The 17348-nt window shown below is 21.2% G+C and overlaps 5 protein-coding genes across 5 annotated transcripts; 2 read left to right on the top strand and 3 right to left on the bottom strand.

Moving 5' to 3' along the window:
- Nucleotides 1-3296: 3296 nt before the first annotated feature.
- SRAE_2000512600 (Integrin beta-PS) lies at nucleotides 3297-5060 on the top strand (the record flags this gene model as incomplete). Its single annotated transcript, XM_024644098.1, has 4 exons — nucleotides 3297-3575; nucleotides 3635-3719; nucleotides 3925-4481; nucleotides 4530-5060. 4 exons carry the CDS (start codon nucleotides 3297-3299, stop codon nucleotides 5058-5060), a joined length of 1452 nt encoding a protein of 483 aa, XP_024509692.1.
- A 279-nt stretch (nucleotides 5061-5339) lies between these two features.
- SRAE_2000512500 (FMRFamide receptor) lies at nucleotides 5340-6548 on the bottom strand (the record flags this gene model as incomplete). Its single annotated transcript, XM_024644097.1, has 1 exon — nucleotides 5340-6548. The coding sequence occupies one exon, from the start codon at nucleotides 6546-6548 to the stop codon at nucleotides 5340-5342; it is 1209 nt and encodes a 402-aa protein (XP_024509691.1).
- A 2094-nt stretch (nucleotides 6549-8642) lies between these two features.
- On the bottom strand, nucleotides 8643-10021 carry SRAE_2000512400 (Hypothetical protein; the record flags this gene model as incomplete). The annotated part of the gene is made up of 3 exons (XM_024644095.1): nucleotides 8643-8654; nucleotides 8703-9417; nucleotides 9468-10021. The coding sequence occupies 3 exons, from the start codon at nucleotides 10019-10021 to the stop codon at nucleotides 8643-8645; spliced, it is 1281 nt and encodes a 426-aa protein (XP_024509690.1).
- Nucleotides 10022-10549: 528 nt separating this feature from the next.
- SRAE_2000512300 (Cysteine-rich repeat-containing protein) lies at nucleotides 10550-11776 on the top strand (the record flags this gene model as incomplete). Its single annotated transcript, XM_024644094.1, has 4 exons — nucleotides 10550-10640; nucleotides 10690-11511; nucleotides 11554-11720; nucleotides 11762-11776. The coding sequence occupies 4 exons, from the start codon at nucleotides 10550-10552 to the stop codon at nucleotides 11774-11776; spliced, it is 1095 nt and encodes a 364-aa protein (XP_024509689.1).
- A 431-nt stretch (nucleotides 11777-12207) lies between these two features.
- Nucleotides 12208-12804, bottom strand: SRAE_2000512200 (Hypothetical protein; the record flags this gene model as incomplete). Its single annotated transcript, XM_024644093.1, has 3 exons — nucleotides 12208-12359; nucleotides 12412-12484; nucleotides 12523-12804. The coding sequence occupies 3 exons, from the start codon at nucleotides 12802-12804 to the stop codon at nucleotides 12208-12210; spliced, it is 507 nt and encodes a 168-aa protein (XP_024509688.1).
- Between the last annotated feature and the right edge of the window lie 4544 nt (nucleotides 12805-17348).

Below are 17348 nucleotides of genomic sequence, written 5' to 3'. Positions count from 1 at the left end.
AAAATTATTAGGTTTTTTTTTGTCTTACCAAACTTAATATTTTAAATAAGAAAAAATTAGTGATAGTTGAATGATGAACAAGTGTAATTTTTGAATCATTAACTTTATCAATAAGTAATTTTAATTTTTAAAGGTTATAACTAATACAGATATCTTTTTTTTTTGATCCTTTATCACTTGATATTTGTTTTTATTGTTAATAATTTTAATTTTATTATCATAAAATGAAGTTAAATTAATGTATACAATAATATTAAGTAGTAACTTTAATATGGTACTTGAATTCATAAATAAATATAAAATATTATATTATAAATATGATAAATATTTTGTTTATCCTTTAAATACTTTAAAATATCCATAAAACAATAAATTGTTTATTGGCATCTTAAGAACAAAGACTTTAACAATCTTTTAAATGTGTTAATTGATCTAATTATTATTTCAAGAATTATTGCAATTATATTTTATACGATTATTATAAGGAATATTAAAAGTATTTGAAAAATATTTTTCAAGTTAATATTTATTTGAAGATATAACTTAAAGTACGAAAAATTTTTATTATTTCCCCATCTGGTGTAAATATGATTATTTACATATAAATTATAGTATATATTTAAATTAAAATAAAAAAATATATATAAAATATTATTAAATATAATAAATCTTAAAATAAAATTAAAAATTGATTTATTGTACTATTATTAATGATTGTAGAAATTTAATTTTATCAAATAATTTAAAAACATTAAAAACATTAAATGAAATAAATAAATAAAATGAAAACATTTTATTTAATATTTATAATAATAAAAATTAATATGAATAATTACAAATATATATTAACTTTTTTTTTAAATTAAATACTTCTAACTATCAGCAATTTTAAAAAAATATATATCCATAAAAAATGTACCTTTTGTTTATTATAATTTAATTACTATATAAAAAATATTTTTATAAGATTTATATTTATATTGACTAAATATTAAATATCAGGAATGTATTTTAAAAATAAATTTATCATTTTATCTTATCTTTATTTTTTAAAGAATGTCAAACAACCAAAAAAAGAAAATTTTTTTGTGCTTTCTATGTTTTATTTTGATTTATTATTTTTTACTTTAAAATATAAATATATGATTTTAAATAAATAAAAACACTATAGAATAATATGATAAAATATTTAATTATAAAAAGATAATTTTCAAAACATTTATAAAAACTTTAATATTATTTAGTAGTAGATGTTATTATCAATTATTATGATTTAATAAATATTGTGGATAAATTTAACAATTTATGCAATTTTTTTTCCATAATAAGTTGAATTAAAATAATATTTTGAAGTGTTAATAATGAAATTATTTAAAACATAAAAAATCTAATACATAGATGACTATCTAATTAATTATATCATAAAATTGTTTTCTATATAATATATCTTAAGTTAAATATAATTAAACTCAAAATTCTTTTCTCATATTATCTTTAAAATGTAACACATTAAAACTTTGTATGATTAGTATGTAATAATAAAAAAAACTTTTATATTTTACTACTACTATCAGAATTATTCTTTTATATATGTGGATAAATTGTTTTCTTTAAATTTATCATTCTTAAATAAATTACAATTGTTATTTTTTTTCTATTACAAATAGATTTTATTTTAAATATCAATAAATTGTATGTTTACAATATCATTTTGATTGATTAAAAGTTGTGTAAAAATGTTTTTTTTTTCTTTGCTTAACTTAATTAAAATAATTTATTGTAATAGTTAGTTTAAAATATGTAACAATGAACAATGTCATAAATAGTGATAAAAATTAATTGATAAGAAAAATCACATAATAGTTGTAAAAAAAAAAAATTACTTATTAATATTATTTCAATTACATTTTTGTTATTGTCCATTTTTTTTAATTGTAAATTTTATGCTTAAGAACTAAAAAATATTGTTGATAAACATTTATGAAAAATAAAATAAATATCATAATAATCTATGATCTTAATATATTATAATATATCAATATGTATGATGATAAAGATTAAAATTTTCTTTAATAACCAGAACATCAAAATTTAGTGGGAAAAATATTTATTAATTTATATGTTAAAAGAGTATTATCATACACATTTATATAAAAGCAATTAACTCCTCCGAAAGTTTTGATTTTTCTTCCGTTCACAAAATTTTTCTTCTTCCCTCTTTTTTTTCCCTCCTGACAATGGGAGTTAAGGAAAAATGTAGGTTATGACAAAATGTGTTATAGTAATTTTGACTCTGGCTACTACAGCAGCGGTAATAAAGCGATATATATATTAAATATATTTACATATACAATCGTTTTGTTGGCATTTGATAGAGGGATAAAAAAAAAATGTGATGCTAAAGTTAAGGGTAGTTTTGATTTGGATTAAATGATTGTGCCATTATAAGATGTTGTAGAATATAAAAAGATTTACTTAACATTTAGATTAGATGATGTGCTATTATCAAGGATGTGAATTGATGAATAGGAAACTGTTCATTGCCAGACATTTATTTATATTTTTAAAAAACTTATAAAGATTCTATGAACAGAAGTTTATATATATATATAGGTTAAAAACTATCATATAAGTATCTTATTATGGATGTTTCAATAAAATATTGTTTATAGAAACGTTGTTTATTAAGTATTTAAAAATAAGATTATATATATATATATGTCTATCACTTGATATTATAAGTTTAAAAAAAGTTTTAATAAACTATTATTGTATAAAAAAATTATTATAAATATATATATATATATATTTTTCTTTATACCTATATAACCAATATTACTCTAACCATATGTTATTTGTTATTTTAAATTGTTATCATACTATTAATCAACTCTTAATCACCAGTATACTTATCATTTTGTAATAATATCCATATAAACTTCTTCATCTGGCTAACAATAATTTACTATTTCTTCAAACATATTTTTGATACATCGACTATCAAAATATAATGCTTAGAAAACATTACATTATTTTCATTTTTTAAAAAAAAAATGCTAATTCGTTATTAAAATATATTTCATCATTAGTCGTCGGCACACAGATGTTGATAAATATATATATATATATATATTGATAACTGTTAAAATAGTTTTTTACGCTATTTTTAAATATTTTTCCTCTACTTCAAAGATTATTTTTAATATTTTCTTTTAATATTCTATTCTTTTTTAAATAGTTGATTCTTTATTAAAAATAAATTGATAATCTTTGTTTTTATAGTCAAAAATTGGAGGATGAAACTATATTCGATTACATTATTATCATTTACTTGTTTTTTATTATCTTCTTCTGTTTATGGAGTTACAGAGGAAGATGTAAGTAAATGTACCTCAGATGAAGCACAACAATCATGTGGAAATTGTATTAAACAACATCCTGAGTGTGCTTGGTGTCTAGATCCAAGATATCCTCATATTGGAAGATGTAATCATAAAAATTTATTTGCTGAAAATGAATGTGCTAAAACTCATGTTTATGCTCCATACACAGAGATGCGTATTGCTCCACAAAATGTAAGAAATAATAAAAGATAACATTAAATTTTAAATTAATTTTATTTTTTTTTTTATAGAATATTCCAATTGGTGGTAAACATCGTGATGGAAGGACAACTGTTCAACTTGAACCACAACAAGTTGTTCTTCGTATGAAACCTGGTAAGTATTATAAAATAATAATATTATTGTAATATGTTTTAAAACTTTACAAAGACATATCTATATAATTAATGAATTAGGTGTCTGGTCATTAAAATTAAAAAGTTATTAAATAAAAACAAATCTGTTAAACTTTTTTTTTAACTTTACCGATTATTATTAAAATAACAAAACAACAAAATAATAAAATTTTTATTAATTTTAGGAGATGTAATGGAAGTTCCATTTAAGTATCAACATCGTAAACCAGTATCTGGTCATGAAGTTAAAGATTTTTCTATTCAAACATCAGATTTTAGATCATCTGGTATTGGTATTGAATTTTATATTGAATGTAATGGAGAAAGAATACAAAGTAGGACATGTCCAGGATTAAAAGAAAATGATATTGTTATGTTTTTTGCTAAAGTAACTGTTAATGAATGTAAAAATTATGGTGATTTAGCAGTTTCAGTTGGTATTTATGGATATAATACAGTATCTGCATTGTTTGTTACCTCTGTTTGTGGATGTGATTGTGAGAAAGTTCAAAATCAAGATACAAAATCAAATTTCTGTTCTAAGAGAGGAGCTTTAATTTGTGGAGCATGTAACTGTGAACATGGATATGGTGGTGAAAGATGTGAATGCGAATTTAATAAATATGGAGTTTCTAGTAATGATGAATTAAATAACAAATGTAAAGCAAGTGAAGACTCAGAAATTTGTAGTGGAAAAGGAAAATGTAGATGTGGTGTTTGTCAATGTACCTTCCACGATATTGTAAGTTTTTGTAGTAAAAAAAAGATAAATTAATCATAATTTATTTAGATAAAGGGACGTTTCTGTGAGTGTGATAATAGTGCCTGTCCAAGTGATGATGATGGAAGACTTTGTAGTGGAAGAGGTATTTGTGAATGTGGAAAATGTATTTGTAGTGAAGGATATGAAGGTGAAGAATGTGGATGTACCTCAAATCAAGAAGCTTGCAAAGAAAACGATTCGATTTGTTCAGGAAATGGTGTATGTGAATGTGGAAAATGTACATGTTCAGAAGGATTTACTGGACCAACATGTGGAGTTGACTCTCATGTTGATGATGGTGATGAAAATGAAGCAGCTGAAGGTAAATTAGATCAAAAAAAATCCTCAGAAAGTAGTGAAGAAAATTTTGAAGAAAAAGGTAAAAATGAAAATGAAGGAAAAAGTGAAGAAAAAGAAGAAGGAGATAATAATAATGAAAAAAAATCATCAGGAGAAAAAGGAGAAGAATCAACATCATCTGCAAATGTAGAAGATACTAAATATCTTTTATACCTTGCAATATATAGTGTTATCTTCTCTTTATTTTTATATTATTAAGCATATATATCTATAGATTTCAGATAAAACAAAATTTACCTTCTGCCTTTAGCAATCTTTCAAAATTATTAAAAAAAAATTATCTAAATATATAATAATAGAAGAAGTAAAATTTTATTGCTACTTATCCCGTTAACAAAATAAAAATGTATTGGTTTTTTTAAAAAAAAAAAATGTTAAATATATAATGATAAATTCTACTGTCTTCAAAAGTAATTTTAAAAAAATAAATATATTTTAATAACAAAATTTGTTTTTCTTCTTACACACAAATGAATGTCATACTTTTCTAATTTCTAGGGATTCATTATTATCATTACTATCATCACTATTACCTCCACAAACTTCTTTTAATCGTTTTCTGTAACTTTTTGAAAAAACAGTATATATAAAGAAATTTGCCGTTGCATTGAAAACAACTAAAAAATTAGCTACATCAATAAGTATCATTTGAAAGGAAAATGAAATAATATTTTCTGTTGTTTCTAAATAATTAACAATTAATGTTACCATATTACATAAAAGAAATAAAATAACAACCATAACTAACATTACAGGTGATGATTCATTTTTTTCATCTATTTCATTAGACTTAGCAAATATATTTTTTATTGATACTTTTCGATTTTGTAATAAAAGTTGTGAATGAATATTAACAGAATTTTGAAGTTGATTTGATATTGATATACTTAATTTTGATTTTGTTTTCATTTCTTTTAAAATTCCAATTGTCAAAAGAGAAAGAATAAAAAATGGAAATCCAGCCATAAAAAATGAATAAAAATATCCTTTGTAAAATTTAATATATTTTTCATTAACTCTCATTGATGTAGGGCATACTTCAACTTTAATTTGATTTAAAATTTTATCATAACATTTAATTGATGTTAATTCTCCAAAAGTAATAACATTATATAAAAAAACAAATATTGTTGTTCCAGCTAAACTTTTAAAAGCATTTACCCTTTCTGTACAATATTTTTTCAGTAAATTATAAGAAAAAAATTTAAATATCCCTGTATTGGTATCCTCATTTACAAAATCTTTATTTACAATAATATAAATGTAGCAGTCAATAGAAGCTAATATTGTAATGTACACGCTTAACATTTGAAAAATTAATCCAACTGGAACAAGAAATGGAATAAGTTTGGCAAAAATTTCATTAAAATAGGGTATATATCCTCTTAAAGAATCTGCTGTAATAATAAATAATCCAGAACAACAAATACCAATATCTGATAATGACAAACCTGCTAAATAGATATTTGAATTAGATGTAGTTCTAGATCGTTTTGTAAATATGACAATTGAAATTGTATTACAAAAAATTCCACAAAATGATAGTAATGGAAGAAAAATTAAAATTATTGTTATATTTGGTAATTTAGCTTCTTCAGCAACAGGTTCACACTCACAATAAGGTATCCCTTCATTATTGATATTTGACAATAAGGGATTTTCAAAAATGGACCTGGAAATATTCATGAAAAAAAAGACAAAGTAAATCCAATTATTTGTTATTTAACTAAAAAAAAAAAAAAATAATTATTTTAATCTTCTTTTTTTTTTATAGTAATATTAAAAAACAATTTGCATAACTTAATTACTAAATTATATTTCACAAAAAAAAAGAACAAAAAGGAAAAATAAAAAATTCACTTATATATATTTTATTTTTTTAGAAAGCATGAAAAATGTTTTAAATAAACTTAGAAGGCAATATATTATATACTATTATTATTGTTATGTATTATATCAATTGCTTTCTTAAAATATCATATCTTAAAAATCATATTTAATTTTATACCAAAGAATTTTTTTTTTTAAAACAAGTATTATATACTTTTTTTTATACTATTAAATATACAAAAAAAATAACCCGAAATGTTGTATTTAAACTATGTACATAAATAATTGACATAGTTAAAATTAAATTATATAAAATAAAAATTTTTAATTTAGAAAAAAAAAAGTTTTCAAGGATAGTTAAATATTTTTTACCAAATATATATGATAATAAGAAAAAAAATATTTTTATAAAAAGAAATGTATATTTATACCACATTTTTTTTAGATATGAAGTACAAAAAATAAATACTAAATTAAAAAATTGATAATAATTAAAAAAAATTAAAATTTCAACAAATTCAATTGAGATGGTGTCTATGAATATTTTATATATTTATTTGGCTAACTATATAAGATAAAATTTTGTATTATTATACAAGCATGAAATATAAATATATTTTTATACAATTAAAAAAAAATTTTTTTTAACTATACAAAAATATTAAAATGTTATTTTTTGAAGCATATTTGATAGAAAGTGTAAGTAGACTTATTTTTTTTATGATTTATTTAATATTTAAAAAATTGTAAACATATAAAATGTAAGAATTAAGAAAGTAGTCAAAAAAAAAATATTTCTAACTATGATATATAAAAATTTTTTTTAAACAAAACAAAGAATGTATATTATTTTTTGCAATTAATAAAAAATCGGATAAAATTAAGTTTTAGAAGTTTAGTTATTAAGTGTAAAAAAATTAAGAGATTAAAAAAGTACATTTTTTTGTTTTTTTTAAGAAATTCTCAAAGAGTAAGAATAGTAAATAGCTACTTAAGAATTATTAGCACAGCTTGAATTTCCTTCTTTTTTTTTAGTAGCAAGAATGTAGAAAACTAATTGATGATATATTTGGTACTTGTATTTTTTAAACTTTTTAATGGTACACAATAATGTTATTGGATAAATTTTAATTTTTATGTTGCCAGTAAAAGTAATGTATACAAGAAAAATAAAAACTTTCAATTTAATTTAAAATAAAAACAGACTAATTATTGTTAAGTGTATAATTTTGATAAACAAAATATAGTTTTTATAGTAATACTTTTAATTAAAAATATATTTATAAAAGTTAAAATTATTAATATATTAATTTATATTTATAAAAAATATGTAAATTTTAAAAGTATTAATTATGCACTTGATATCATAGTTTTTAAATATTAAAAATAATAGTAATGAAATATTGAAATAATAAGATGTATTAATGTTAATATATTTTGTTATTTTAATCTAAAGATTTTCAATATTAGAATTATTTAAAAATTTTACTACATAACATAAATTATGATTTTACAATATTATTTACCATATATTAATTGACATTTTTTATTACTTAATGTAAAAAATTAAAAATTTATTAAGTATATATTTATAATAAAAAAAAATTTTTATGTATCAAACATAATATTTTAATATTTATTTGTAGTATATATTATATAAAAATATGAAAAAATAAGATAATACTAGTACAATAAAATAACGAAAATATAATATTTTTATCTTAATAATATGGTTGTAAAAATCTTTTCCAAATTTTTAATAGCTTTCTCTAAAAAAGATATATACTTATATTTTTAATATTAGATTCTATTAATATATAAGTAGATTAAACATTTAAAAAAAAGCGTATTGAATATATATATATATATTATATATTGAGAAAGATAAATAATAATTTAATATTTATATTTCTTCATTAATTGTCCATACATTTTCATCTTTAGTTAGAATTACTTTGTAATCTAAAAAAATTTTTTTTAGTTATAATAATATAAGTTTTTATTAATTACCCAAAAGTATGTTCCAGCTACAGGATCTCCAAGATATTTTCCAGTATCAGTTGTTAAGAATTCTGTAAATGATGTATAATTACTATTTAAGTCACGATGAGTTGTTGGATGTCGGCGTGTAATAGGTTTTTTTGTCTTAAATGCTAAAACAATATAAAGTTTACGAATTTGTTTAGAAAATGGTTTGTCATTTGTTATAGTTACAACACGATTAATTGAACGAAAGAAAGCTCCTTCATCCCAGGAAGGAACTGTCAAATCAACTATACGAGATAAAGAAGATTGACGATTGTAGTAGAAATTCATTGCTTCTGGATTTCCATGTGGATTAAATAAAACTAATATATGATGAAAATATCCTGGAAATTGATCTCTAAGAAGAACTACTTGTTTTAAAAAAACAGGTTCTCTTAATTTATATGGAATCATTGAATAATGATCACCGGTACGTATTTCAGGTAAAGGTTGTTGTGATGGAATATATTCATTTAACACAACATAATCTATTCCAGCATTAGGAGCGTTAGGTATAATAGATGGTGACAAAGCTGTTACATAAGAAACAGGCATAGATAAATTTCCAGAATATTTGTTTATATGAATTCGTGCTTCATAAAAAACATTAGCAAAGTCATCTAAAGTTGTTTGCTTACAACATAAATGACTATGTTCTGGAGCTGATAATTTTGCATTAACAGCTTCTTCACATGAATAACTAAAAAATAATATAAATATTTATCGTTTTAAATTAATTTTTATATTTACCCTGATGGACAAATATCTTTTTTATCTGGATCACATAATAAGACATTTGGCATATCATAAGAACTTCCACCATAAGGACATATAGGTTTAACTTCTTTTTTATCAGTTGGTGGTGTTGTTAAATCTTGTGATATATCACTACAACATCTATATGTCATGCTACGTTTTGATAGAATACATACTGGATTTCTACCTGTACATTCAATAGGATCATGAGGAGTACAAGGAACACCCTGTTCTTCAAATTCAAAACATTTAGAAAAAGAAGTTAAAATGTTATTTTGATGTGTTTGCCATGGATACATACAAATAGGTTCTTGATATTCTTCATAATCTTCTTCATCTTCTTCCTCAATATTTTCTTCAGATTTATCTTCTTTTTCTACTGATTCGTTATTTTCTTCTCTCTCATCATCTTCTGGATCTATTGTTGTTGTTGTAGTGGTAATTTTCTTTTTTTTATTTTTTCCTTTTTTTCTTAATTTTTTAGATTCTAATTCAAATATTATAGTTAAAAATATTAATATAATAATTAGAATAATATATAATTTCATAACTTTAAATAAATAATATAAATGATATATTATTTTAATCATAAATATATTTCTAAATTGAAATCTTATTAAAAATTATAACTTAATAATCTTATGGTAATAGTATCGTGACATTATATTTTATTAAAAGATTAAATTCAAGTTGCAAATTAGATTCTAACACATCACATTTATTCTTTTAATAAAAATTTTATTAAGAGACAAAAATAAGTTAAAAACTATTTTTTTTTACTTTTTTAAATCTGTACTCTTATTTGTTTATAAATATATAAATAAATTATATATATATTTTTTTTTTAAAATTTATTATAATAATATATAAAAGTAATTTTTTTATTTAAATATTATTTCTATACTTATTAATCCTTTTCTCACATTTGATTACTTTTCTTCTTTTATAAAGATTAATAGATGATTTAAAGTATAGTGATAAAATTGTAAATGGTAAAATATATTTTTAATATTAAATTATAATAAAAGTTAGTTATAATAATTATTTAATATATAATTTTTCTTATAATAGAAAGCATGATTTATTATAATATTTTAATTAATATTTTTTTATATTTTTATTTTATTTATGGTCAAGGAACTGTTCCTGCAAATCCTGATAGACCAGGTAATTTAAAACTTATTATTAATAAAAAATAAATTAATTTTAATTATAGATTGTTCTGCTTCATGGCAAACTGTTGATTTATCTTTTGTTGCTCAGTTATCTCAATGTTCAAATTATGAGGAGAATCGTGGTGTACCATGTTCACCTAATAATCCAACAACATGTACTGGAAGAAATCCTTTTTGTGCACAGATGGAAGATAAAACAACATTTAAATGTTGTTCTGATATGATACAAGATTCTATTGAAATACCATTTTTATCTTCTGAAAATATAAAACCAATATGTCCTGGTGGTTCGATACCATTTAAAATGCCTCAAGTTATGTTATGTAGTCCTGAAATAATAAATTTTTGTCCAACTGATTATACATGTGTAGAGGCAGCAAATGGTCATCTTCTTCCACAAGATGCAAGATCATTATGTTGTAAAACATCTACATTATATTCATTTGCTAAAGTATTTATTGAAATGAGTTTATCACCAAGATTAATACCTTATCCACCAATAAATGCAATAGATTTTACAACATTAAATGTTCATACATCCGCATTAGATCATGCCCCTGAAATAAGAACAGGTGATCATTTTGTACTTGCTCCCTATCGTCTTCAAGAACCAGCTTATTTAAAAAAAGTAACATTATTTCATCCACAAACTAATGGAAGTTATCTTCATGTATTAATGTTTGATCCAAATAGTCAAACAGAAACTTTACAATTTTACTATGATAGAAAAAGTAGTGGTCAAAAAGAGATTGATTTAGATACACCAATAGCTGATGGTGGATTTATTTCAAAAAGAATAATTAATCATCAAAATGATTATTCACAGGGAAATGAACCACCAACATTAAATTTTAAACAAAACTGTAAGTATATTTTTAGAAAAAAAATTTTTTTATGTGTTTTAGATCGAAAAATGTGGGTAATTATGGTATTTAAAACAGTCGATCCATTAACAAGACTTTATATATCAGTATCAACAGATTTTAATTCAAAGTATAGAAATGCTCATGATTTTCTTCGAAGCTCAACAGCACAACGCCTTGGGACACCAGTAGCAGGAACTTACTTTTTTGTATGTTTATTTTTATATTATATTATAATTTTTATTTTAAGTTAACATCAGATTGAAATTTTTCAATTAATAGAAATTTATTTAAATTTGTATAAATTGCTAATATAATAATGAATTATAATTTTAAAAATTATTAATTTTATCTCATCAAAGAACATTAACAAATAGAATTACTTCCATCAGTCAACATTAAAAATATCTTTTATTAATTTTATTTCAAAAATTTTAAATAAAAAATTCTGATTAAAAGAATAAAAATCATGCAAATGAATTGTCTAATTAAAAATAAATTTTGATAATAAAAAGTAAATTTACTTTTATAAATATATCAAAAAAAAATATTAATCTAAACCAAAATTAAAGAAATTATTTTCATTTAGAATTATCTTAATATATTTAGAAACTTTGATATAAAAAAAACTGTTAATTGAGCTAATATTATTTATTGGAATAAACTTGGAAACAAAACTTAATAAAATTAGAAAAATTAATTTTTTTTTTTTAAATTCAAAAAATTTTTTCTATATGATCTAAGATTGCTCCTAATCCGTTGATAAATTCTATTAAGTAAGGTTTTTTTTTGAGCTACTTTTAAATATTCACAATTTTTTGATGATTTTTTTTTGAAACTTCTTATTCCTATAATTAAACATTTTTTGTATTAAAATTAAACAAAATTATTTTATTTTACCATTGTAATTTTTTGCAAGCAATAAATTATCAACATATTTGCATTTCATTCCTAATTTTGTAAGAATTAGTTGCTAAAAAAATTATATTTTTACATAATATTTTAATTTACATAATATAAATCATCTAAATGATAGTTAATATATTTACTAGTCCATTTCAAATAAAGATTTGAACTTTTTTTTTCACAATTCACCCTTTTTTGAACAGCAGTTCTAAATGAACTTGGAAAAGTAACTAAAAATTCATTTGAAAATGCGGGTTCTGTTATTGCAATTAATAAAGTACATTTTTTTAAAAAAAATTTATTTACACAAACTACTTCAAAAGAATAGCATAATTTATCTATAGTAAAAAGAAAAAATATAGTAAGTAAACTTATACTTTTAATCATTTTAATATTAAGAAAATATTAAATAGTAATTTAAAAAAATATATTTTATTTTTATTACATTTTTTAAAAAAATTTATTTCCAATATTTATACTACTAAATTTATTAAAATAATATTTAAATTAAAAAGTACATTTACTTTGTATTTAGTTTCAATAATAAATATTGCTTATAATCATAAAAAAAATTTGTAATGTTTTAAAAATAGTACTTATGAGTATATCTTTTTTATTAATAATTTTATCAATTATATATAAATGGTTATGTAAATTATTCTTTTTTTATATTGTTGAAAATTATTAAAAAAAAATGTTGAAGATAAACATATTTTAATAACTGATTGTATAGTTTTTTAGTTTATATTGTTATTAGCACTTCTAGTAAGTTTAATAAATTTGGAACAAAAAAATATATAAATATTTGTAAAAGATAAATATCAACTTTATATCCAAACAAATTTTATTAATATTGCATATGTCTTTTATATTTTTAAGTATGTATTTAGAATTCTTTAAAATTTTTTTATATTTTACAATGTATCTTAAAATAATGAGATAAGCATTTTTTTTTCTTAAAAGTACAAATAAAATTAAAATTGTTTATTCAAAATTTTATGTAAATATATTAGTACAATTTTTTTTATACAGTAATATAAAAATTTATATTATAAATATCCTTTAAATATTATAATTATATTAATATTAACAAAAAAATAAGACTACTGATAAAGTTTCATTAAACAAAAAAAATTTATTTACAAAAAATCAATTAAACTTACTTTATGTTTCAAACATTTACTATGTATTACGTTAAAATTAAATTTAATTCAAAAAAATAAATGTAAACTAAACCTTACATTATCAAAACTTTTATTCAATCTCTTTAAAAATTAGTATATCTGACAAATTCATGAAATTTTTGTGAATGTCAAACGCATCTAATGGTTATTTTTTGAGTATATAAAATATTTTTAAAAAAAAAATAAATTTTTATGATGTAATAAGCAATTAAATAATTAAAAAATTTATTTAAAACAGATTTTTTTCAAAAAAATTGGTTGGTCTTAATCATTTTTTATAGAACTTCTTAGATATAAAATATAAAAATAAATGCATTTTGGAAAGTATCAAGTGTAAAGTCTTTTACTAAAAAAAGTAAGCTTTAGAATCATCAAACTGGGTGAATTGAAATTTTTTTATAAATTTCAACTATTATTGATAAACAATGTGTTTTATTTTTGCATGCTTTATTTATTGCCATCCTTTTTTATATCTTGTAAACAATTTAAATATAAAAAATTTTCTAAAGATAGATCCTTTTTAAAAACTAATTAATAGCAAAATTTAGAAAGAAATTTTTTTAATTCATTTGCAAACAAGATAGAGTAAAGGGCAAAAAAGTTTTCAAAATATTTGTTTCTGATTTAAAAATAGCTTTGCTAAAAATTATCACATTGCCATTAGATAAGTTTTATTAGATTCCCCGTAAAAATTTGGTTTAGAAAAAATTGTTCCTTTAAAAATAACTTTAATATATTCTAAGATTCACAATTGGTGCAAATATCTCACTCTGACCATCAGCGTGAGTACCAAAAAACAACTTTTTTCGAATTTTGATATGATATTATATTCATCTGATAGCCCTTGAAAAATCATGAATTTTAAATATAATCAAGGCTATATCAAAAGCAAAACTTGAAGAGTTGTGATAAGTTAAAGTTAGAGGCGAAAATGAAGAATATTTTTTGAAAAAATCCGACTTCCATGATGAAATGAAAAATATTAAAATTAAAATAACTATTCTAGATCAGATTTTTGTGAGAAGTCAATTAAACCTAGTCTCATCCTTGTATCTCTTCTTGATCTCAAGATATGATGAAAAATGTATATTTAAAAAGTTTCAAGTCTGAAACTCATAACTCAAGTAAATGAGCTCCTAGAAGTATGAGACTAGATGCGCTGGTCTTCTTGAAACATTTGAGCTATAGTCTACGTTGAAAATGTTTTCTAAATTCTAATCGTTCCTGAGATACATTGTCTGGTATTTTTGCGCGCTTAATTTATTGTCATCATTTTTTATATCTCGATAACTATTAGAGATATAAAAATGGTATAAACATAGACTCTATATGAAAACTGATTTGTTGTTGATTCCAGAAATTTGTTTGTTAATACCGGTATTTTGAAGCGAGATACAACAAAAGACGGAAATTTTTTCTAAATATTCATTGTTCCTGACTTTTCAATATCTCACCTGAAAATTATCAGATTACTATGAGATTAGTTTCATTCGATTATTTTTTAAAAATTGGTGTAGAATAACTTGTTTGTGTAAAAATATATTCGATTTTAACTGAGATTCATAGTTGGTCCAAACATTTCCAACTTGACCTTCAGCATAAGTACTAAAAAAACAACTTTTTTTCGAATTTCGAAATGAAACTATACTCATCTGATAGCCCTTGAAAAATCATGAATTTCAAATATAATCAAGGCTATATCAGAAACAAAACTTGAGAAGTTGTGATGAGTCAAAGTTAGAGGCGAAAATGGGGAATATTTTTTGAAAAAATCCGACTTCCATGATGCAATTGAGAAAAATAAAATTAAAATACCTATTCTAGATCAGATTTTTGTGAGAAGTTGATTAAACGTAGTCTCATCTTTGTATCTCTACTTGATCTCAAGATATGATGAAAAATGTATCTTGAAAAAGTTTCAAGTCTGAAACTCATAACTCAAGTAAATGAGCTCCTAGAAGTATGAGACTAGATGCGCTGGTCTTCTTGAAACATTTGAGCTATAGTCTACGTTGAAAATATTTTCTAAATTTCAATCGTTCTTGAGATACATTGTTGGGTATTTTTGCGCGCCCAATCCTTTTGTCATCATTTTTTATATCTTAGCAACTGTTGGTGATATAAAAATTTTTTGAACGTAGACCCTAAATGAAAACTGAAAAGTAGTTGATTCCAGAAATTTGTTTGTTAATACCTGTATTTTGAAGCGAGATACAACAAAAGACGGAAATTTTTTCTAAATATTCATTGTTCCTGACTTTTCAATATCTCACCTGAAAATTATCAGATTACTATGAGATTAGTTTCATTTGATTTTTTTTTAAAAATTGGTGTAGAATAACTTGTTTGTGTAAAAATATATTCGATTTTAACTGAGATTCATAGTTGGTCCAAATATTTCCAACTTGACCTTCAGCATAAGTACTAAAAAAACAACTTTTTTTCGAATTTCGAAATGAAACTATACTCATCTGATAGCTCTTGAAAAATCATGAATTTTAAATATAATCAAGGCTATATCAAAAGTAAAACTTAAGGAGTTGTGATGAGTCAAAGTTAGAGGCGAAACTGGGGAATATTTTTTGAAAAAAAACGACTTCTATGATAAAGTTGGAAATATTAAAATTAAAATAACTATTCTAGATCAGATTTTTGCGAGAAGTCGATTAAACCTAGTCTCATTCTTGTATCTCTACTTGATCTCAAGATATGATGCAAAATGTATATTTAAAAAGTTTCAAGTCTGAAACTCATAACTCAAGTAAATGAGCTCCTAGAAGTATGAGACTAGATGCGCTGGTCTTCTTGAAACATTTGAGCTATAGTCTACGTTGAAAATATTTTCTAAATTTCAATTGTTCTTGAGATACATTGTTGGGTATTTTTGCGCGCCCAATTCTTTTGTCATCATTTTTTATATCTTAGCAACTGTTGGGGATATAAAAATTATTTGAACGTAGACCCTAAATGAAAATTGAATAGTAGTTGATTCCAGAAATTTTTTTCTGAATATCTTAATGTTGAAGCAAGATATAGCAATAGGCGGAAATTTTTTCTAAATATTCGTTGTTACCTACTTTTCTTATTTCGGTTAATACTTATCACGTTATTATGATACTAGTTTCATTCGATTCGTTTTAAAAAGTTAGAAAAAAATTAGCAAATTATGTAAAATATTTTCTAGTATTTTTAATATTCTTAATTGATCCAAACATTTTAAATTTGACATCAAGAAAATTTAGTAAAAGTATAACACTTTTTTGGAATATAAAAATGAAATTTCATTATCTAATAGCTTTTAAAAATGGTGAATTTTAACAATATCATGACTATATCATAAATAAAATTTCAAAAGTTGTAATGAATCAAATTTAGAAGCAAAAGTGTATTCAAAAAATAAATGTTTATTGTACTCAACATTATCGCAAATTTTTTTTAATCTCTACTCAAATCAGCTGCATCTGATAAAGTTATCAATTTTTGTAAATGTCAAATACAGCTAATTTTTTTTTTTGAATGTTTACTAAATTAAATTCAAAAGTAAACTAAAATATCATTAAATATATATTTTAAATTTAAAATGTAGGATTATTAGGTTAGATTTATTAAGATAATATTTTTTAATAATTGCAAAACATTATTTAAACTTATATTTCCTAGTTTTTTAATTATGATTAAATATTTATTAAATTTTTTGTAAAGTTAACTTTATTAGTTTATGTAAAAAATGATTAATAAATTTTAATT

This window comes from Strongyloides ratti, assembly GCF_001040885.1.
Source record: "Strongyloides ratti genome assembly S_ratti_ED321, chromosome : 2".
Lineage (NCBI taxonomy): Eukaryota > Metazoa > Nematoda > Chromadorea > Rhabditida > Strongyloididae > Strongyloides > Strongyloides ratti.
Note: the sequence above shows the minus strand (reverse complement) of the source record. Positions and strands in the feature narration are given on the sequence as shown.